Source organism: Lepisma saccharinum, chromosome 1 (genome assembly GCF_977018435.1).
Source record: "Lepisma saccharinum chromosome 1, izLepSacc3.1, whole genome shotgun sequence".
Taxonomy (NCBI): domain Eukaryota; kingdom Metazoa; phylum Arthropoda; class Insecta; order Zygentoma; family Lepismatidae; genus Lepisma; species Lepisma saccharinum.
In genome coordinates this window covers 200,799,882-200,821,986 of record NC_139229.1, presented here as the reverse complement: position 1 = coordinate 200,821,986, position 22,105 = coordinate 200,799,882, and the positions used below count along the sequence as shown (strand labels likewise).

The 22,105-nt window shown below is 39.8% G+C and overlaps 1 protein-coding gene across 1 annotated transcript; it reads left to right on the top strand.

Annotated features, from left to right (window-relative positions):
• The first annotated feature begins 2,856 nt into the window (after positions 1–2,856).
• LOC145991183 (uncharacterized) lies at positions 2,857–21,986 on the top strand. Its single transcript, XM_083127050.1, has 2 exons — positions 2,857–3,254; positions 20,229–21,986. Exons 1-2 carry the CDS (start codon positions 2,921–2,923, stop codon positions 20,285–20,287), a joined length of 393 nt encoding a protein of 130 aa, XP_082983176.1. The 5' UTR covers positions 2,857–2,920; the 3' UTR covers positions 20,288–21,986.
• Positions 21,987–22,105: the final 119 nt, after the last annotated feature.

Sequence of the window (22,105 nt, the reverse complement as noted above, 5' to 3'; positions counted from 1 at the left end):
GCATAAGTACCTAAATATTAATGAACTGAACACGAATGCACTGCACGTCATCTCTCTACTTCTTTTTTTTTTATCGAGAAACTAACAAAAACAGCCAAAACTCGGAAACCACAGACAAAAATCTCCCCTTCGCAAACTCACAGATTATCTTTACATGGCCAAACTTTGCTCTGATTGGCTGTTCCACAGAATCCAGTCGAGGAAAGTCAGTAGTAGAACATGCCTATTCCTCCAAACCAGTCAAGCAATCAGCCAGGCTACCATCACATCCCGACAGGTAGCCAGTTCAGCGCCAACTAACTGGAAATCCAGTTCAGTGTGATTCGGCCTTTACACCAAATTTCACACACGTTCCCGAGAACTGGACAGGAATTTTGAATTCGAGACCAGACCAAGAATGGGACAGTCATTTTCAACCCCAGACGAGACCTAGACTTCCAACTCTCATCTCGTCTCAATAATATCTCTAATTTTGACCCCTCTCTCCAATGTAGAAAATTATATCCGGCTGTCCATGGAGTAATAGGCGTCCATTGTTTCATCTGCCTTGTTTGAAATCAAGAAGTAATATTTACCCCCACACACACATTGTTGTTTCGGACAAGCCAGTTATTAATCATATCACGTTAGTAATCGATTTAACACAAAATAAATATGCACGGTGCATTACGAAGGAAAAGTTTACTATGCATACACTGTAAAGCAAGGAAACGCATAGGCTATGTATTTTAATTCAAATTCGAACTTGATGGTCCAGAAAACGCGTGAATTTCGCGAGACAAAATTTGCACTCTCGGAATAAATACACGTGCAATATCATGAGCAGATTATGTTTGCTGTTTGGGAAGGTAGACAAAGCAGGGCTGCTTACGTCATCAAACATGTAGCCAATCAGATCGTTTAGAGCAGCGTATTGGTCGTCAAAGAACCGAGAAGTTCGAGAGGAAGGGAAAATCAGTGTTGTCAACCTAGCAAAATATTGCTGAGCATGTCACAATTTCTTGGTTTGCCAGAAAGCGAACCACGCCTGTAGTGTACCATAAATTCAACACATCGCGGCCATCCGGATCATCGTACCAGTTATACACGAAGTAACGAAAATATAATTATTTTTATTAACAGGGAAGCAGAACACGTCACGTAGTGTCACTGATCCAAGTATGAGCCAGTGCTGGTCATAAAATGGACTGATGTTCGCTCCTGAGAGTAGTACATTTGTATTCTGATAGTTGGTTCGCATCGGAATTGTACCTTCAAAATCAAAACAGTTAGTTGCATAATTGTTTTTCTCTAACCAGGGGAACCTGTTACGGTATGCATTTTAATAATTTCTTGTCCAATCATTCTCTTTCCATTTCCCTAGTCATTGATATAACCAATACATAGAATAATAACTAATGTACATGGACGTCCGGAAGGGGGGCAAGGGGAGGCCGTGGCCCCCCTGGAAAATAAAAGTCAACCAAAAATTATATATTTTTGACATATCATTTAATTTCAGCCACAACAATATTTATTAATTATTGTATGAATATGATAAATTCAAATTTAAGCAAAGTTTTTTGAGGGAACAATACTATTGCCCCCTTGAAAAAAATACCTTCCTTGCCCCTCCCTGGAAAAAATCCTGTGGACGTCCATGCTAATGTATTGAAAATTAAGGTTAAAAATAACCATTTGTATTTTAGATCAGATTGATTGGTGATGTAAAATTAATTCTGAGTGGTTTTATTAGCTACATAGGAGGAATCGTGCACTTCTTAAATGCTTGTTGACACTCGAACTATTCGTGATGAAAAAGATCTAAAAAGGACCTAGGCGCTTATACAAGATTTTTCAGGAATGGAATGTTGTAGTTTTGAGTTATAACGTCCTATGAAAACGGATGGTTTGCTACTTACTTCCTCGCATACTTGGGGGGGGGGGTTGCTACCCCCGCATCCCGTCTATGCTCAGCCGCTTTAGCCTGCTTGTGTCACCATTATAATTCAAATGTTCAGAATTTATTTAACATGTAGATACCATTTTCGTGCCTAGGATTTTCGAAAAAGGGGGGGGGGGTGGCACACATACTTTTCTTTAGCAGTCTGCCCTCATTTTGCAATATTTTCCTAGCTTTGCCATTCATTTTTTAGGAATAGGGCCAAAGAGGGGTTATAACCCCAACCACTCCTCCTGGCACGCCACTTTCAGAAACATGCTTCGATGCGTTATTTTAAACTTATACATGTAAAGTTGCACTGGAAACATATGTGATACTTGTGAAATCAGTCATTCAAAAGCGGTAGTGGATCTATATACAGGGTGTGCACAAAGTCGCTTTCCCCAATAAATGAAGAAATCAAATATTTGGGGAAAGCGACTTTGTGCCCACCCTGTATATTGTTGTATGACAAAATATTGGGAACGTCATAAACATAACTTGGTGGGTATAAGGGGAGGGCATTTGCTCTCCAAAATTTTCGGGTTGTAGCCTACTTTTGGTAGCCTCCCGGAACCTGAGGAGCCAAGTAAAAAATGGTAATATTTATTTCGCAAATGTAACAGTAGCAACTAATGGTAGACGTTATTTTTATGAAATAAGAAACTTTTCGATTCTTGTCTGAAGTTCGATTCTGCTCCCCAAAGTTAGATCTCAAGTCACGCCCATGGGTAGCATGTTACTTTTCTTTAGTGACTTTCCTAACTCTGCTTACAAAGCACGCTCACCGTTGGGCTGCCATCAGTAACTTTTTCACCTCCGACGCCACTTTTTAGTTACTTTCAGTTGGCAACACTGGGCGGCATGGCCTTGTGGAGAAATCGTACAGCACCAAGCCGCCGCGACCAGGCGGCACGCACGCGGAACTTCATCAGTTCACCATCTGGCCTTCGGGAGAGAACACCGCATTTCAGTTGTCTGCCGGATAGACCGCTCGCCATGTACTCCAACGGTCCGGACGCCGAGTCCACCCCGAAACCCCGCCGCATCAACCGGTGCCTCTTCGGCAGGCCCGACCCAAACGAAATCCGCACTTTATGCGACGAGGAACAAAATACGAAATGGGACAATTTCTGGGGCAGTTACGTCGTCATCGGAGCGAGGTTGTGCGACGAACTCCACCAGTCGAGAGATCTTGGTTCGATGCTCGATCGACTCGACGTGACGGAGACTCAACCGCTCAGCAGGACGGAAGTGTCAACGTCACGCAGTTCAACGCACAGAAGAGGTTCCAAACTTCGCCCAACTCCCTACGCATCACGCTTGATTACAGGTAAGTCTGATTATTAATTTATTAACTAATTTAAGTGTGATTTTTTAAAATTTATTTACTTATTTAAGTATGATTGTTGCTTTAAAATTCCCACTGGTTTTTGCACAGTGTGAGCAGAAGGTTTTCAAGAAAAGCATCGTTTCGAAGTTTCGTAGATTTTCTAAGCTTCAAAAAATAACCATGTTTTTAAGTAATTGTCATGGCATATCCAAGAGAAGATTAGTTTCGTGGTGCCGTTTCCTTAGTGATTGCTACCACATGATTTTCCACACTGCTGTAGCATAAATTCTAATCATTTTTCTTCAAAATAAAACATTTTCGAAAAACAATAACAAAGTGATTGCAATCTACATGATTTTCCACACTGTTGTAGCATAAATTCTAATCATTTTTCCTGAAAAATGAAGCATTTTCAAAAAACAATAATTTTGAGAATAGTGGTTGCCAGCCAACCACGTGAATTTCCACACTGCTGTAGCAGAAATCCTAATTAGTTAAGTTCGGTTTTCTTAAAAAATGAAGCATTTTTGAAACAATAATAATTTGAAGAATGTTGAGCTGTGCTATCCTGAATTCTGCAATACTTTTGTCGGAAAAGTTTCTGTTAGAGAGCTACCACGGGGACATTATACATGTTCTTTTCTTCTTACAACTTTCATGATCGATTCATCACGATACGATATAACAGTGGGAGGCATTCAAATTTGCCATCTATAGATGTCATCACCACACTACAGATAAATCCACCAGTAACACTATTAGCATTTGAATTTCATTGGCACGAAGAGATGCATTAAACCATCACTGAATTTCTTCCATTCTTTGTGGCCCTTGTAACATAGTTTGAACTTGAAGATTCGTTTTTTCATTTTGAAATGTTCGCAGGCTGATACTTAGTGACGTGCAGTCAAAAATTGAAGTAATTGTTAATGTTATTGAACTTACTGATTATTTGGCGATTGTTGTGAAGTTTCGTTTCCTTGACATCTATTGGTGCTGACTGGTTCACTGGTGTTTTTCATACAGTTCTCTGGGATCCCTGATCCTATCGTTTGAGTCCGCTTTGCGTTAATTTAATGGAATAAAGAAGAAGTCAGTAATTTTGATAAATCTAGATTGTGTATATTGAAGAAATGTATGAAAGACGTAACGTACTATGCAACAAATTTCCATTATCTTTTTAACTTTTATTAAGCTCTCATAAATAGATTGAAAATGATATCTTAAAATATTTACATAAATTTATTCGTTTCTTGTACAGAGAGGAAACGCACTAGCTCCATCTTTGTTTATACTTTTCATTTTTCATACTAACATGGGCAGAGCAAAATATATTCCAAAGCTTTTGCTCTGAACTTGGATAAACTTTAAAAATGTGTTATCATGTTTTTAGTTCATAGAAGGATAAGTAGGACTAAGCAATTTTTCCATATTCTTCAATGCAAGCAAGGCTTCTCCAAGTTTCTTCCTTCACTTCAATGGTGATTGTTGCCTGTTTTACCAGACAAAATATCTCCTACGTTTCACCGAGATACTAAATTTCTGGAATTGCTGTCAATTCATGTTTTTAATCCTCCTTGAGATGCTTTGAAGCTGCTAACTTGTTTCAGTGATAAATTATATTAGGAGAATCTGATGTACATCGTAACACACGAACTAACACACTCTGAGGTTTTCTTATGCGCATAGATTCGACTCCAAAATCTATAAATTTATATCTCGCATATTTCTTCTATTGACAAAACTTTTGAGATGTAATTCGTCTTTCGATTTGATGTTTTAAGTCCACTTTATACACAGTAAGGTTAATCGGGACCGGACCTACAATTTAAAGTAGGATCCGAACCACTTGTGCCTCCACCAGGTATCGAACCCGAGACCCCTTAATTACAAGGCAATGATGCTACCACAGCCCCATCGGGGAGGCCCGTAATTCGTCTTTCGTTTGCCAGATTGACCCAGAAATATATCTTTGTTGTGCGACTGTTAGCAAAACCAGAGCTATTGCAATATTATTTGACAGCGGTGTTCGTAACCAAGTTTATGCAGAATTTTCATCTGGGGGTTCATTTAGCAACAAATGTTTGAAAAGATTTTGGGATAAAATTTAGGGGAGGGGTGTTGAGGGTGTGAGGGTGCCCGAACTGTCAACTCACGAAGTCGCGACTAATGTTTCCAGGTTCGAATCCTGTTCTGGGCATTTGTGAATGTCCCTTCATGAATTTAATCTAATCATTATTCATTCTCATTGTTGCGATTACCCAAAAGTGTCATATAAGGGACGTGATTAATAAGACGTATAAGTGCCAGCCTTTGTGGCGAATGGTTAGCGTATCGCGCTACGACGTTAGCGGTCCTGTTCCGAAATGTGGCTAAGACATCGATAAGCTAATCATCATCCAAGTCACGTGAGACAACCAAAAATAGTATGCAATATATGCGCAGCTAAATACACTCAAAGAGTTTTAAAGAAACTTCCCTTCCGAACTGCTGTAAAGAAACTGACAAATATTCAGTGGGACAATAAAATATAAAAGTATCCTGAGTTTTTATTTTCTGAAATAGTCAGTTTTCAGGACATTGACTATGTATAACACACGAAAAATAAATATATTTTCACATTTTCATCGCCTAAAATTCTGGGCCACTGATATAAGGAGGTCATAGGATTTACAAAATAACCATACTCACTTTGCAACTTATTCTTGTTTCTTGATTTAAATCCACACCCTTGATTTCATTTTAATGAAGGCAGTCTGTTTCATGGTTTGCAATCGTGTGAGTAGTCATAGACTGACCTGTTACTACAAAATTCAGGACAAAAATATATATACACCCTCCCTCCCTACACAAATGTTTAGAATAACTAAAAAAAAAAGTTTCTCGTGACCAAATATTTGTTCACCAGTTCCAAATTATTTTAGTAATCGTCCACCCCACATTTACTTAGATTTACCAAAATATTTAGTCAAAATTATCAATTTTAGTAAAGGCTATCAATTTGTTTCTTTACAATTACCAAAATCTTAGCCAAATGTGTTTTGTTCATTCAAATGAATCCGTTTTTTACTGTGAATCTATTTAAAAAAAACAGTAATGATACTTCTCAAAATTTAATTCTCTCAAAAATTCGTTTCTTGGAAAACTTGCAACTAGTGTTGCCCACGAGACGAGACTTTGGCCTGTCTCGTCTCGTGGAAGTCTCGTATCGAAAATATTCGTTTGTCTCATGACACATGGTCAATCTCGTCTCGTCTCGAATTTTTAAAAGCCTGTCCCGTCTCGTCCCGTGGACAACACTACTTGCGACCCACTTTATTGTTATTAAAGGGAAGTTGCTGTATGTAATTATACATTTTTATACAGGGTTTAACGAAAATACGTGCCAAAACTTGAGAAGTGTATTCGTCACGTATGCAGGAAACAACAATAATGTTTTCAATATGTGTCCGGGCCCATGAGAAAGGCAGAGAAAATAAATACACTTGTGTTCATAATATTTATTGTGCATGCAATTGAGAGAGGGGGTGATTGTCAAATAAGGGGGCCGCGTCAAGGGTACATTGCAAAGACTCGGCTCCCACTTGATGCTCTGCCTCTGACCAAGTTTGCTTATGTCCTCCTTCCACTTTTGAACTCTTGGGCAACTTTTTCTCCTATTTTTCTTCCGAATTCTTATCTTTCTCTTCCCTCTCCCGGTTTTTCTAGCAATGTTTCTTCGCATTAACCGATGTGGTCACTATTCGTTCCTGCTCTCGAGTCTATTTCTATAGCTGACTGACGCCTAATTTATAAAATAAGGGTTTAATGCTTCATATATGGAAATAATTAATATGTACGAACATTCGGGAATGTATTCGAACTACATACGACAGACAATCCTGAGAATATACTTCCAGAGGAATATCTCTGCAGAAAGTAGAGCATATGCGAGCCACGTCAGACGAGGTTGCATAATCCATATCATCCTATTCGAACGTTGGAATGTCAACGTTAAAAAAAATAGCACCAGCGAATGTATCTCGTCAGATAGAACGACTCGCAGCCTCCGATGTGGAGCCAAGGTCAAGCGCTGTCATCGCGGTCTGCCAAAATCCCCTCAGCCCCCCACCACCTCCCCCTCTGCCACAAGAAGGCTCGATATTACTGGCCAACCTTTTTTTCTTCTATCCCCCTGACCTCCAAGATAAGCTGCTTCTGAAGGTTTTCGAATAAGGCACGTGATTTTACTCCCATTACGAAGCGAATTGTAATTGGTTGGGAGGATCTTTCGTTTTCCCGCCTTCTGCCTTTCACCATTTCTAGGAAGTGCCGCCTTACCCGTACACCAGAGGAATGGAGCGGGGGGGGGAAGTCTTAAAGAGGAAAAATGTTAATTATGCCTGGCGGCCTGGTAAGGTGTTCGCAGAGCCGCATTTTCGAGAATGGTTGGAATCCTCGAATCTCGATTCTTGCTAATTATGACTGCAAATCAATACGTGTTGCAATGAAATTTTGCCAATATTAGCGCAATATCGCGAAACAATTTACCAAACTTCATATGCCAGTCTTCTGTCTGTAAATTACACGGTATCCAGGTTTTGTATTGTTGACTAGATTTGTTCGGTTTAGGTTTGTAGTAAACAGTGGACGTTACTCCAGAATTTCACTACCAAATAAACACATACAGTGCTTATTATCTTCGGAGCATTTTCAGTATGAATGATGTTTCATATTCAGTTTCATGTATGCATAACTAGAAACTAGTTTTCCAGACATAGAAATTTAATTTTCACTTTGTCATTTCCGTTTTCTCGATCAAAGTGACGATTTGAATCTTTCACCGTAAGGTTTAGTTCTATTATTTTATTTTATTTTTCATTTTTCCGTTCAAGTGTTTACGAAGTCGATCTTGGCGGGAAAATAAATTAAATTCTCTATGATGACTACCCTATTCTCCGCCATGTTCCCCATCCCATTTCATCAGCGTACTCGAAACTTGCAGACTTAGAAGAGCACTGTACGAACTAAACTAAACTTCATGCGCAACAGGGCTGCTAGGTAGCTTTATATTGAGTGACGCGTAGTCAGCGCATGTAATCCCATCGGCGCTATTTTCTGACTTTCGAGACAGTATAAAGACAGGGGTCTTAAACCTATGGCCCGTGCCTGTTTGAAAAATTAAGCACTTACCATTAAAAACCGTATTAAGTAAGTGGCAGAATCGTACAGTTCCGTCATTGAAATTGTTAATGTGGGCCGCACTGTGTGACGAGTTGAAGATCCCTGCGGGTAGGGTATCTGAATGGCACCCCGGAGACCTAGATTCGAATCGTCGGGTGGGTGATTTCAGGCGGGAATCGTTTCCAGCAAAGTTCCTGAATTGACTGGCTCTGGGGCTTATCCAGCCTCTAACAACTGCGTAGCGGAGCGTAACGCTGGGTGTGAAGGTGGCGGGAACATAGTGTTGAGCCCATTACCTCCACATCTGGACGATATTGTGAATATGTGGGACCCTATTCCACATCCACCTATCCCAACATAGAGTGTTACCGCACGACACGACAAATCAAGGCAAATAACTTTTCTTGTCTTGATGACCATTCTTTGGCCACCCTGTACTGTGTGCCCCAAGGTGCCGACCTCCATTGCGTAGTGGTTACCAAAGCGCGCAAACGGCGCCAGGGATCCCGGGTTCGAATCCCAGCCTGTGCATGTGAGTATCCCTTCATCAATTTCCTCATATCATCATCACTCATCCTCATATTCGCGATTAGCCGAAAGTGGTAGAACGAGGAAGTAAAATAAAGGAAATCAGTCAATCAATGCTTATGGACAAAACTTAAACGATACCCCTCCTTAAAATTTCGAGACTGGAGTGACATAAATTTGCAGGAAACAAAATAGCTCCTTCACAGAAATCAGGAATTATTTGAGCAGGTTCCGTCCAAAGCTCTTCTACCCCTTCACTCCCAGAACACAGCGGTCGGCATCGTTTGCGTGAGCCAGCATCCCAAGACCTCAAAATACGAGATCTCCAGCGCCACGTAAACGCCGCTGTTGAATATGTAAAAGCTCATTACTAACTATAGAGGAAAATGAAAATAGGTTAAAGATATGTGACCTTCCATTTGGCGGGCGCGGAACTCAAACAAACACATTACGTAAGCCTGTGTGAGACGCACACGAAGCTATGCGTGAGTCGAGGCTTGTTTCTGCTATTAGGCTCTTGACATAGGGACCCAGAGGGGACGGGGATGCGCACCGACAATGTTGCCATGGCTTAGTTTCGGAAAATGAGGAGTAATGCTGCAGTTTTGTTATTGAGAAGAATGCATGGGAAAACAAGGCAACGTCTAAATCATATGTAGGATTGTAACGTAGTATCTCTCGCTTCCTATCCTTATGTTGGCCATTCCTCCAAGGAGGTGAGTTGATTATAATAATCGGTGCCTTCTCTTTCCACGTCTTTCTATAATTTTGCAAATACGATGTCATACTTCTAACATCGTCGTGTTGTAATCAAGTGTCCCTTCATTACTTTCGTCTTCATAGTCAAAATTAGCCTAATTACGGCGAGAAATGAGATTAGAAATTAAAATAAAATGCAAATACCATACACAGTTTCAAATGCAATTGATCGAGAAATGTATACGTATTAATAGGATTGCGACAATTTACATTGTACGTCGGTTACTGTATACTCTATCCCCGGAGTCTGTGGACCAGGGCTGCACATAGCGACAGAGAAGGGGGGAAATCGAGTGGGCAGAGCGAAGCAGTACTCGCTGCTGCAAGGCTGATAACTGCAGTCGCTTTCCCCCTCCACGCAATCCCATTCCCACTCACGTATTAATTGGCGGAGCAGTTTCGCGTCACAGAGACTTGTTTCCGTTCGCTTGCTCCAGACAGAGTATAGATATCTCCACTCTGTTGATTTTGTGATTGATTAATTGGTGATTGATTTGGTGTTTTAAGTCCACTTTATGCACAGTAAGGCTAATCGGGACCGGACCTACAGTTTAAAGTGAGATCCGAACCACTTGTGCCTCCACCGGGTATCGAACCCGGGACTGTTGATTTGGTTGAAAAGACTTTTTTACGTCGCTTGTCTTCCACTTTCGGCTAATCGCGACTTGAGGGTGATTAGATGAAATTGATGAAATTACACAAAGAACACCCAAGGCCAGGTCGAGACTCGAACCCAGGAACTTGGCTGGTTGTGTACATATAGGCTAATCGGGACTGCGCCTACAGTTTGAAGTAGGATCTTCCGCCGGGTATCGAGCCCTGGACCCCTTGATTACAAGGCGAGGACGTTTCCACTACGTCATCGGGGAGGCCAGGAATTTACGGTGCTTAGAGATCGAAATCACGAAGATCACAAAACTGCCCCAACCATGATTTGTCTGTTTAGTACCTTTATGTTGTTTATTTACACTAGCTTTTCACCTCTCAAGATTAATCGCGACGATAAGGGTGAAGGATGGACTGATGAAATTGATGATACCAATATTGAGACATGATTAGTATTCATTCATGGCACTTAAGATTAACAAGATGTCTACGAACAACATAACAATACTGTTTCTCCACTGTCGCAAACTGAACTCGCTAGAGGTAGCACGAATATATATAAATAATTCAAAAATCAAAATCGTGAAACTAGCGGTTAAATTTCAAGAGCTGGCAACGCTGCTAGAGTTTACTTTTGGCAACGCAGCCGTGGCGTGGGTGCCCGTAAGCTTCCTGCTTCTCTCTCTGCGAAATCTCTGTTGTGAAGGTCAGTCGTACACGATGCACTTCCTGGAGAGAGGAATGCGTGCAGCAGAGACGCTACTCTTTCGTTTTTTCGGCAGCTGCGCTCGATTATATGCACATGCACTTTCTAATTACTTTTTTAACGATACTTTTGATTTGACTATGTCATTTAACATGAAGAAATGAACACATTTTCTGGGGTAATGTTCGACCATGGAAGAAGTGCTTAGCTCGGGCGAACGAATCCAGATACCAAAGGGAGAAGCAGGGCCATAAGTTTTAGGTCAGTGTTTCATTTGTGTGCGTCCAGTTGTTGTTTACTGTCCCTCTATTTTTATGCTGACGATTTGTGATACTTGTAACTGCTCTCAACAAAGTGAAACAAATGCGAATTTAGCGTTGCATCAGCAGCCACCCCTATTTTGCCAGTGGACTCTTCCAGCTAGCGCATGCGCACTTGCGTCGATGGTCTCGATCAACGCAGACGGACTGTAGAATAAACGGGCACAAGAGGAAACAGTGGGTTAACCTGGAAGCTGATTGAAATTATACCACCGCCCAGTAGGGTCAACTTCCCTAACAAAACACAATGTAAAACACGGATTGGGTCGCTTTGAATTTAGCCCATTACCGATCAGCCTGTCTATATCAAAACGAAAGTAAAACTACAACTCCAAGGCACAACAGCCCTCTGATTGCCAGAGCCACATCACCGCTGCTTTCTGGCGTTCCAGATCGGAGTTCCCTAATTATTCTTATTCGAGCCCAGTTATCCTTATGATGTTTGATCAACACAAAAATTGTGAACCCGGTACCGCTCGCACCAAATGCGAGGAGATTAACAACTTCGCTATTCGGGATCCCCCCCACCCATGGTCAAACCGGCATACGGATCTACACTCCGTCCCATCTATCTCCGGAACAAGCGAACGAAAACAAATCTGCAGAAGTAGTGACGCGAGGCGGCTCCACCAATGAACACGTGCGAGAGGGAATTGCATTGCGTGGAGGGGAGAAAGTGACTGCAGTTACCAGCCTTCGAAGCTAAACACTGTACCGCCGCAGCCGACAATAACAGAAGCTTGGATCTCGTAATAGTCCAATAAATATATCATAATTATTTTACAAAAGTCTAATCACTTTGTCCGTATCAGTAGCGTACGCAGGATTTCGTCAAGGGGGGTGTTATTTCTAAAACTTTTTTCCAAATTCACATTACCATTGTTTTATTATACTTTAATTAAATAATAATAATCACAATTAGTTAATAATACTTATAATTAATTAATTAGCTAAATTAATACTAATGATACTACTAATACCACTACTACTACTTTTAAGTAGTAGAGATCTACATAAATATAGTACTTATTTATGAAAACATTAAAACCAAATTACTTTCTAGTCATTCGATTTTTATCAAATCCTGGGAGCATTTTTTTGTTTCTTTGTTACGAAATAATTGTCTGGTCAACGAGGTGAGACATTTCAAGGGTGAAGATCCATAAATACAAGAAAATATATTAAAATAAATTGAAATAATCAAAGTATGGAACTCATCCAAGGAGTGGCGGTGATCTAGTCGGTAGAGCGTCTATAAGTGACAATCACGCGGGAGATCCGGATTCGATTCCCGGAATTGGTTGGAATTTTTCCGGCTTCTTACCCGCATAAATGTCCCCAATAATTCACATCTGGATTGTCTCCCTGTTCTTACCAATAAATCATTTTACAATAGTTAAGCTTATTGTCGTTTGAATGATTGTCTGTCTAGTCAACAAGGTGACACATTTTAAAGAGAGCAAATTTGTGACTGTATTCTTGTCCGCCTAGCCTTTGTCTATACATTAGCCTCTTTCAACGTACCAACAACTTTATTTAGTTAATTCTCATTGTTCACACACAAAAATAAATACATGTTCGTTGAACACTGGAGTACGTAGAGGGGTGGCCGATGGTGTTCCAGCTCCTACCGAAATTTTGAGAAAATCAGAATTTTCAAATAAAAATCCGCTAAGAACTTTAAAATATCAAAATGTGTAAATGTGAAACCGCATTTAAAGTGAATCCCGATGACCATTTTTCTGTTTGAATACAATTTTAATAGACTGAAAAGCTCCAAAAATACGAAATATTTTATTCTGCATCCTGCCCTACAAAACGAAGCCATGTGCTATCCACATTTACTATTCCAGCCCCTCCCGGAAAAAAAAAGTCCTGCGTACGGCAGTGCAACTGAGATACAAAACAACTTTTTTTCTCTTTTAAATCATAGTTACTCTAACCTAACCTCATAAACTCGTGTTTATTTTCAAGGCATCACTCTGAAAGACGCGTGTGTTTGGAATGCGGTGCTTTTCTCCATGCTGCATGGAAATAATAATTAAAATTATTATTATTATTATTATTAGTAGTAGTAGTAGTAGTAGAAGTAGTAATAGTAATATTATTGTCCCAGATCCTTGACTGTAAAAAATTGGCCATTTCATTTTTTTTCACATCATTTTTCATATTTCACAAGCTCAAGGGAGGGGTTTAAACCCCGTAACACCCCCCTTGCGTACGCCACTGGTCCGTATACGCAAAGTTGAAATTCGTACTACTTTGAGACAGTTTCCTTTGTAATTAATGACTACCTAAGTATAGTTAGCATATTTTTATTCTGGCTAAAATAGTCCTATAGAATCTAGCACTGTTTCCAGCTTGAAGAAATACACGAATTTTGTGGGCGGAAGAAATTATCAATTGTTTTTGCCTTCTGCGACTACCGCCAAGTCACTCTAAGTTATCTCTGTTCCCCTTCCCTCTCTCCTAACTGCCAAGGCGTTATGACTAAATAAACGTCAGGGTCACAGCTCAATGTTTCGACCAATGACGTTTCGCCTCCACGTCCTTGAGGTTTTCGCGCCCAATTTCTTCTGGGACTTGACTCATGGGCTGTGCGTAAACGTGGAAGCACACACAACCTTCAAGAGCACGCGAGTGGAAGGGGGGGACACTTCGTGTAAAATGGCGGGAAAATGCTGTCGCTGTGAGCAGGGTTGGCACTGTGCTTGTATATATCTGACCTTTACCAAGGACATGCTGGTGTAGTGGCGTGAGTGCATTGACGATTACATGGCTTAAGAAGCATGGGGCAAAGAATACTTCCATAACAAGACCAGACTATCAGAACTAAAACTTGCCTCCTATTAGAACAATAAATAAAATTTGTTGCTATGAGAACGTGAAAATAAGACTTGCCTGCCTGGAGAACGATGATAAGACTTTCGTGCTCTTATGTTGTGTTGCCATGAACACAAGAAAAGAAAATTTTGGCTGCTATTAGATCGAAAAAAAATAGAATTATACGTTCTATTATATTGAAAACGAAATGGTGTCAACACATCGGATTGGATGCAGGAGGCTCCTTCCCCCCCCCCCACATAAAAATAAGAGTAAATCGTAAGAGTATAAAAAGTCGACTTTGACTTCTAGAATTATTCGATTCTCCCTCCCCTCCTGTTTAATCAAACGCGCACGGAGACAACGTCTTTAACATCCATCTCCTACAGCCACGGGCGAAGGTTGTTAATCCATCGCCCAGACAATGTTTAATCAGGTTTTATGGGTTAATAAAAGTCACGAGGCCAGTGTCACACCGTGCATCATATGCTCAGCAATGTTTTTTTTTCTTTCGGCAATCTCCCTCGCTTTGAACATTCAATTGCATTCACCATTTATCTACATATTAGTGACAAAATCAGGGCCTCCCCGATGGCGCAGTGGTAACGTCGTCGCCTTGTAATCAATGGGTCCCGAGTTCGATAGCGTTGGAGGTACATAGTGGTTCGGATCCCACTTTAAACTGTAGGGCCAGTCCCGATTAGCCTTACTGTGTACAAAGTGAACTTATAACACCAAATCAATCAATCAATCGTGACAAAATCAGGCTTACGCTGCCACAAAAGTATTGCACATATGTAAGAACAGCCAATGAAATCTGCATTTAGATTCCATAAATTGCAAGATTTTTAAATATGTTTTTATTTAGATAAATTAGAATATAGTAGTGGATCTTCGAAAGTACATTTCTGAAATTGTAAAATGCTTTTGTTGCTGTCGAGAACGTCATTAGGGCACTGATGTTGCTAAATGTCAGGACTAGTCCGTGTTTTCAACTTCGATATGGAAAAAATAGATGTGGAAAAAATAATTAGATTGGAGGAGAAATATTTGGAACGATTATCGAACTGCATGTGAAAGCCAATGAAAAGAACAGCAACAGGGAGAAGGCACGGCTTCAGTCAATAGACTTGTCGGAGAAAACATTACGACCAAACCATGTTTCAACTCTAGTTGATAACTTTCTCTCTCTCTCTCTCTCTCTCTCTCTCTATCTATCTCTCTATATCCCCATCACCCTTTCTTTCATCTGTTTTTATTTATCTTTATCTCATTTTTTTTCCGTCTTCTTGTATTTGTTTCTTTCCTCCCCTTTCTTTCTTTGTCTATTTATCTATTTCTTTCTCTTTCTTCTATTTATCCCTCTTCATTTCTTACTCTCTCTTCCTCTATTTATCTCTCCTTGTTCCTATTTCTTTCTGTCTCTGTCTTTTATCTCTATTTCTTCCTGTGTGTATTCCTATTTCTATCTCTTTCTTCCTGTATTTATTCCTATTTATTTTTCTTCCTCTATTTATCAGTTCTTGTTTCTTGCTCTTTCATCTTGTATTTTTCTCTCCTTATTTCTTTCTTTCTTGCAAATAAAAAGATCGATAAAGTGAAGACGCCAATCCCTTTCAAAACTTTTAAGTTCGTGCTTCTGGCAACACTGTCAGGAACTAAGGAAGAGCACAGATGCGAGCAAGGATTGGAATGGGGAAGCAGCTACGTCTCATTTCTGTGCCGGTCACGTGAAGATGTGGAAGCAAAAAGGAGGAAGAGGAAACCGGCACATGCCCAGTCCGCAGATGCTTAATCACTAAATCTCACTTTTGGAGGGAAAAATTGTCTCTGTTCAGGGTTAACCGGTAGTGAGCCCTACTTTACAGACAGTCCTCTGTTCTCTGTCCACTGTAAGAACCAAGTCATTGTAAACAAATACACGTGACTTCTGAGAAATCCTATTGGCTGTTCGAATGGGAACTACGTAGAAATATAGTGCAAGCGATAAAGCCACATACAATATAGCTGCTACAGGTATATTGAAGGTGTGAGACTAAGTTATACAGCTACGAGCAGTATATTCGAGGGCAAAATAACATGAGAAGTGGAAATATTCCTCATAAGTCATGGTAGTGTGCCTGCCGATAGCAAGGGAGCTGGAGCGTGGTGCTCATCACGCATCTTCCATCTATTACTGATATGTAATAATTTTGAAGTTACTGCCAAGTCTGTCAGTTATGGCGTGCACAGGATTTTCGAAAGGGAGGGGTGGTACGCATACTTTTTGTAGTAGACTAATGAAGGGTTCGATACCCGGTGGGGCACAAGTTGTTCGGGTCCCACTTTAAACTGTAGATCCAGTCCCGATTAGCCTTCTCGTGCACAAAGTTGACTTAAAACAAAAACTCGAACTCAAAAACTCAATTTTTGTATTAGACAGTCCTCGTTTTGCCATCTCTTCTTGCCTTTTGACGTTCTTTCCTTTAAGAATGCTGGGCCATTGGGCGGTTACGACCTCCACCAACCCGTGAATACTGTCCCATGTTCCATGTTGATTGTATATGAAATGCATATGCTTGCTTCAAAAAATGGACCCATGACGTATAAGCAGCAAATTATACCGTAATTAGTGTGTATGTGTTTGTGTAAGAGGTCTTGTACAGTCACGGACACTTCTGGGTTGTAATGATCTCATTGTAAGTCAATGAGGTTGTAACACGCCAGAAGTGTCCGTGACTGTACACTAAACAATTCTAGCTGTCGGTATGCTCATATGATGCAACATGGTGACAGTAAAGACAACTGGGAATGGTAGATAATTTTGTGTAGCATTTTGCTATCTTGGGTGGATTCCATTCAAGTTATACTGTATTTGTTATTTAGCGTCGCTTATCTGCTATTTTTGACTTATTGCAACGATGACGACATGGTGTAATTGATTGAAGGGAATCCCGCAAGGAACACCCAGGGCGGGGTTATCTTGACTATCCTGCGAGCCGCCCCGGGTTCGATTCCCGGTGGGAGTCCTCCATTATTTTGGCTCTTGGAGAACAGGAGTAGCGGGATCCGGCTACGAAAGCCAGAAAAGAGCGTCGATGAAGCTAGATCCGCTGACCAGGCGTCACCTAATGAAAAAGCCACTCTAGCAGGCCTTAGAGGGGCTGTTGTTGCTTCGTGGAGTTCCATTTACTTTAGTTATATAGCGATTTCAGATGCCAGATCCTTCCTAAACTCCAAGGAAGGAAAGGGGGGGGGGGGGGGGTTATCCGAAGAAGTTCAACTTTGAACTTATTTGTTCAGCACTGACGTACTCACACAGCGGTTGATGGTCCCCAGATTTTCTTAAACACACACACAAAGCCATTATATACATGAAAAGATAAAGAAATAAATCGCCGAAAAGCTAAAAATAATCCCTTTGCTAACCAAAATCCTGTCAACTGTGTAGAATGTAGGCAAATAAGTTTTCCCTTCGAGGACATATTTTTTTTCCGTTTGCATTTGTCACGTGGCTGTGTACTGACTGCTCTTTTCCTTCCCGCCAAAAGTTCCGACCGGTACGTCATTCATTCCCACATGTTGTCCGTGGCGATTAGGTAATACGCCTTAACAGTAACCTTGTTACCACATTCCATCCCGGCCTGCGTCTCTCTCCCGCTCAGCTGTTTACCAACCGCCTTCTGCTACCGGCTTTCGCACAAGGTCGGCTACATCCGTGCTGGTTATACATATGCAAGGCATTCACTATCATTTTATTTGTTGTTCTTTTTACCTAGGGAAACATTAAGAATTGGCACTAGCATGAACAGTATTTTCATGTTTCAAAATCTACTTTCACAATATTCCTTCATTAACTTGTCAAGTTATGCCATGTACTGATCCAGAGCAATGAATACAGAAGCGGAATTTTACTTGTTTTAAAATATTATAAATAAAATTTTAAGGCATATGTAAAATTTATACAAGATCTGTATTTTACAGATTGCTTTAAATCTTATCTTTAAATGTAGAACTAATTAATGAATACCTGTGTGCTTATTAAAAGATAATGTAGATTTTCTTGTAAAATGTAGATCTTAATGTGCACTGTCACCTATTCCCTCAATATATTCAATAAGTGACCAATGGTTGTATCTCTATACAATATTGCCGGACCCTGTGGCCGAGTGGTTAGCACATCGCGCTGCAACGCCAAGGGTTCCGGGTTCGAATCACGCTCGGGTTTGGTTGTTTGTGAATGTCCATTCATTGATTTCATCACTCATCCCCATCTTCGCAAATTAGCCAAGGGGCACAAAACGCGAAGTAAAATAAACTAAATCAATCAATCAATCTATCTATTCAATATTGTTGACAATTCTTCTTCCCTGTTCGCAGATCAGGGTACTCTCATTTCAAACAACCACACCGAAAAAGATGTTTCATAACTAGTGGTATGTCACAGCAAGCATGAACTATGAAGTCATAATTTCATTTCCCCTGTATGTTCCTGTCATGCGTGGCACTTGCGTGTACCTCCCAGATGTTCCGATGAACCGGAACGACGCACGCAACAACAACCCGCATGCGTGGCTTCACACAATGCCGACGCTTCTTCTGCCCTTAGGACACCGTTTAAGTTATCCTGCCATCTTCATAATTGGTTTAACACCTGTCATCAAGCGTGGCTCCGATCTTCTAGCGTCCACATTAGTGTATTCTTTCGATACTACAATGCTCTGTACAAATACGCAAAACTGGGGGGAAATATGCATTACATAACCAGAATGAGCTTAAAAGGAAAAGAGTGAGAAAGAGGGGACCAGTCTCATTTTCTTCTTTATTCTCTCTCTCTTTCTCCGTTTTCCTTCCCGCTTTTCCTCTCTATCTCTCTCTTACTGTTCCTTTCTTTCACTGGCCGTGTTCCTATCTCTTTTTCTTGCACTGCCCCTTCCTGTCCACCCTGTTCTCTCTCATCTCTTGTTACTCTCTTTCTCTCCTTTTCCTTTCTCTGAGTAGCGAGGGAGAAGAAGGAGTGAAAGGAAAAGATAGAGAGAAGAGGGAGTGAAAGGGAAAGATAGAGAGAAGAGAGAGTGAAAGGGAAAGATAGAGAGATGAGGGAGTGAAAGGGAGAGATAGAGAGAAGAGGGAGTGAAAGGGAAAGATAGGGAGAAGAGGGAGTGAAAGGGAAAGATAGAGAGAAGAGGGAGTGAAAGGGAAAGATAGAGAGATGAGGGAGTGAAAGGGAGAGATAGAGGGAAGAGGGAGTGAAAGGGAAAGATAGGGAGAAGAGGGAGTGAAAGGGAAAGATAGAGAGAAGAGGGAGTGAAAGGGAAAGATAGAGAGAAGAGGAAGTCAAAGGGAAAGATAGAGCGAAGAGGGAAGGAAAGCTAAATAATAGAGAGGCGGAGAAAAGAGGGAGTGAAAGAGAGAGAAAAGGAAGGGATGGGGAAATAGAGAAGCAAGAGGGAAAGAGGAGGTAAAAGAGAAAGAGGGAGAAGAGGAAGGTAAATAGAGAAGCGAGAGGAAATAGGGAGTGATACTAAAAGAGAGAGAAGAGGAATGGAAATAGAGAAAGGAGAGGTAATAGGGAGTAAAAGAAAGAGGGAGAAGAGGAAGGGAAAGGGAAACAGAGAAGCGAGAAGGAAAGAGGTAGTGAAAGGGAAATATAGAATTGAGAGGGAAAGAGAGAAGAGGAAGGGAAATAGAGTAGAGAGAGGGAAATAGGGACTGAAAGGGAAAGGAGAGAGAGAGAGAGAGAGAAGATATTAAATGGTTCGAAGACAAGAGCTATTCAACTTATTTAGTTCGATTTCTAAGGGTCCTGGGTTGAATTTCAAGCGGGTATACATTTCATTGTTTTGAACCCCACTATCAACTGATCGTCAAGTACCGATTAACTTAATTACACTTCCATTCTTATTTGTCCTTAGATTTGCCTCCTTATAGATCCTCTCTTACCCGCACAAAAATAGGTTCTCACGTTTGTTCAGTTCGAAATTTCCGCAACACATTTTCTTAATGTATATAACATGTATATTTCTTAACTGTAATGAATGCATTGTGTGGGATATGTGCCTTATATCTCTTCTGTTTTGTGTCTTTCAGATTACATGAGGGTTCGTAAGCGAGAGGCAACAGTGACAAGCAAAGGACAAGGGAAATAGCCGAACATTTCCTGTGTAAATATTTGGACTCGTTTGTGTATCATATTCATGTATAGAGAAAAAAACATGTCCTACGGATTTAATTGTAAATCACATATGCGCTTACCAGCTGGTTTGTCTTGTAGCTAGTCAGTGAAGCCTGTGAGCTGTTGAAGATGGAACACCGAAAGAAAAGAATGCGCAGAGTGATGAGCAGTAGCCAACTACGCATGCGCCTGAAGATCAGAGACTCGCGCAGAGGATGGTCATAATTTACTGTGTTTGCTGTACCTCTCGTCGTAGGAAGATAATACATTTTGCAGCATAAAGGAATCGTTATGAAAATAGTGTCCAATATATGAATTACCTATAGTACCCGTGGAAGATGTAGAAGCTAATATACCAAAGGAATATGTATAGAAGTATATAAATGTACGCACTTGCCGTTACCTTCCTCACCAATGCAGATTTACTCAACTGCTATTCTCTTTTTCGAAAAGAAGAAAAAGTACTTCTTCAATTTATGTCTTTCTTTTTACTTTTGACCCTTCTGTATTACTGTCCATTCCAAACTGAAGCCGAAAAAATACTTAATCTTTTTGTTTGAATAGTGTGTTTTCTTTATATTATTTGTAACGTCAAGCTGAAGTGCTAATATATATACGCATCACTTTATATATCAATTTATACAAAAAAGGTTCGATGTAATACATTATTATGTATAGTGCTAGACCAAGTTTTGTTGAGCTCCGTCACATTTTCAATTATCAACTTTCGTTGTTATGCTAGCATAACGTGACAAATTGTAACTAAAGTAATATGTTTTGTGATTACTATGTTGCTATTCAGTAAAGAATGTGACTAAATCAAAATTTTTAGTACTAAACTCGAAATATACACAAAAAACAAGAAATTGTTCTATTCCGTATGACACATTTTAAACTTATTTTGGTCAAGCAACAAAAATTACATTGAATAATATTTAAACGATTTGTAAAATATTTATTCTCAAAGAATCTATACCGTTTGAAATGTATATTCTCATAGTTTTCCGTTTCGTATTCAAGTAATTGATAATACCAGTGTAACTTGTAAATTTGTAAGATTGTAATATTGAACCTTTGCTGTGTGTAGTTATTAATTTGTAAAGGACAGAGTGCAATAACTATAATAATTTGTTTGGACTGCAAACATAAAGTTCATCACAATATGGTCATTGAGACTGATAAGGTAGTAAGGCATCCTCTTTTCCAAATGATAAAAATACAATTTGATGGGTGTTATGTAACAATTATTTTGATTTTGTGTGATTTTGTATAATACACTTAGTTTGTCAGATAGTAAACTAGTCTGTGGTAAAATACAAGTGTAACGAGAATGCATAAATGATAGACCAACAAGAAAGAATGAACTAAGATAAACGTGTAGAGTTGGTGAAAATATCATCAATATTCGAAAGGTAACTTTTATATGCACAATGAAATTCAACACCTATAACATTAAAATTTTAACGAATATAAAAATATTATTAGAATAATAATTAGATTTACATAAACTGAAATAAAATTTAAAAGTAATGTACTCTCTATACCTACAGCATAATATATAACTTTTCTCCTTTAAATCTAGTCCCTTGATCTCGTTATAAAGAGCATTTTTGTTAATGACATTATTGCTTAGTAGGTATTAATTTTGTCAATGTGTTCAACTATATTAATAAACCTTGAAGGAAATATACATGGCATTTTATTCATGAATTTATTTTTCTATGTAGCTAGCTACCTTTACACCCCTTTTCAACTTTCAGGTAAGGATTTTAGATAAGAGATTTTTTGAATT

What these genes read in the sequence shown, in the direction of transcription:
- LOC145991183 (XM_083127050.1), top strand. Translation starts at nt 2,921, where the DNA reads ATGTACTCCAACGGTCCGGACGCCGAGTCCACCCCGAAACCCCGCCGC. An exon ending in CGCATCACGCTTGATTACAG is followed by an intron (nt 3,255 to 20,228) that starts GTAAGTCTGATT and finishes TGTGTCTTTCAG; the next exon opens with ATTACATGAGGGTTCGTAAG.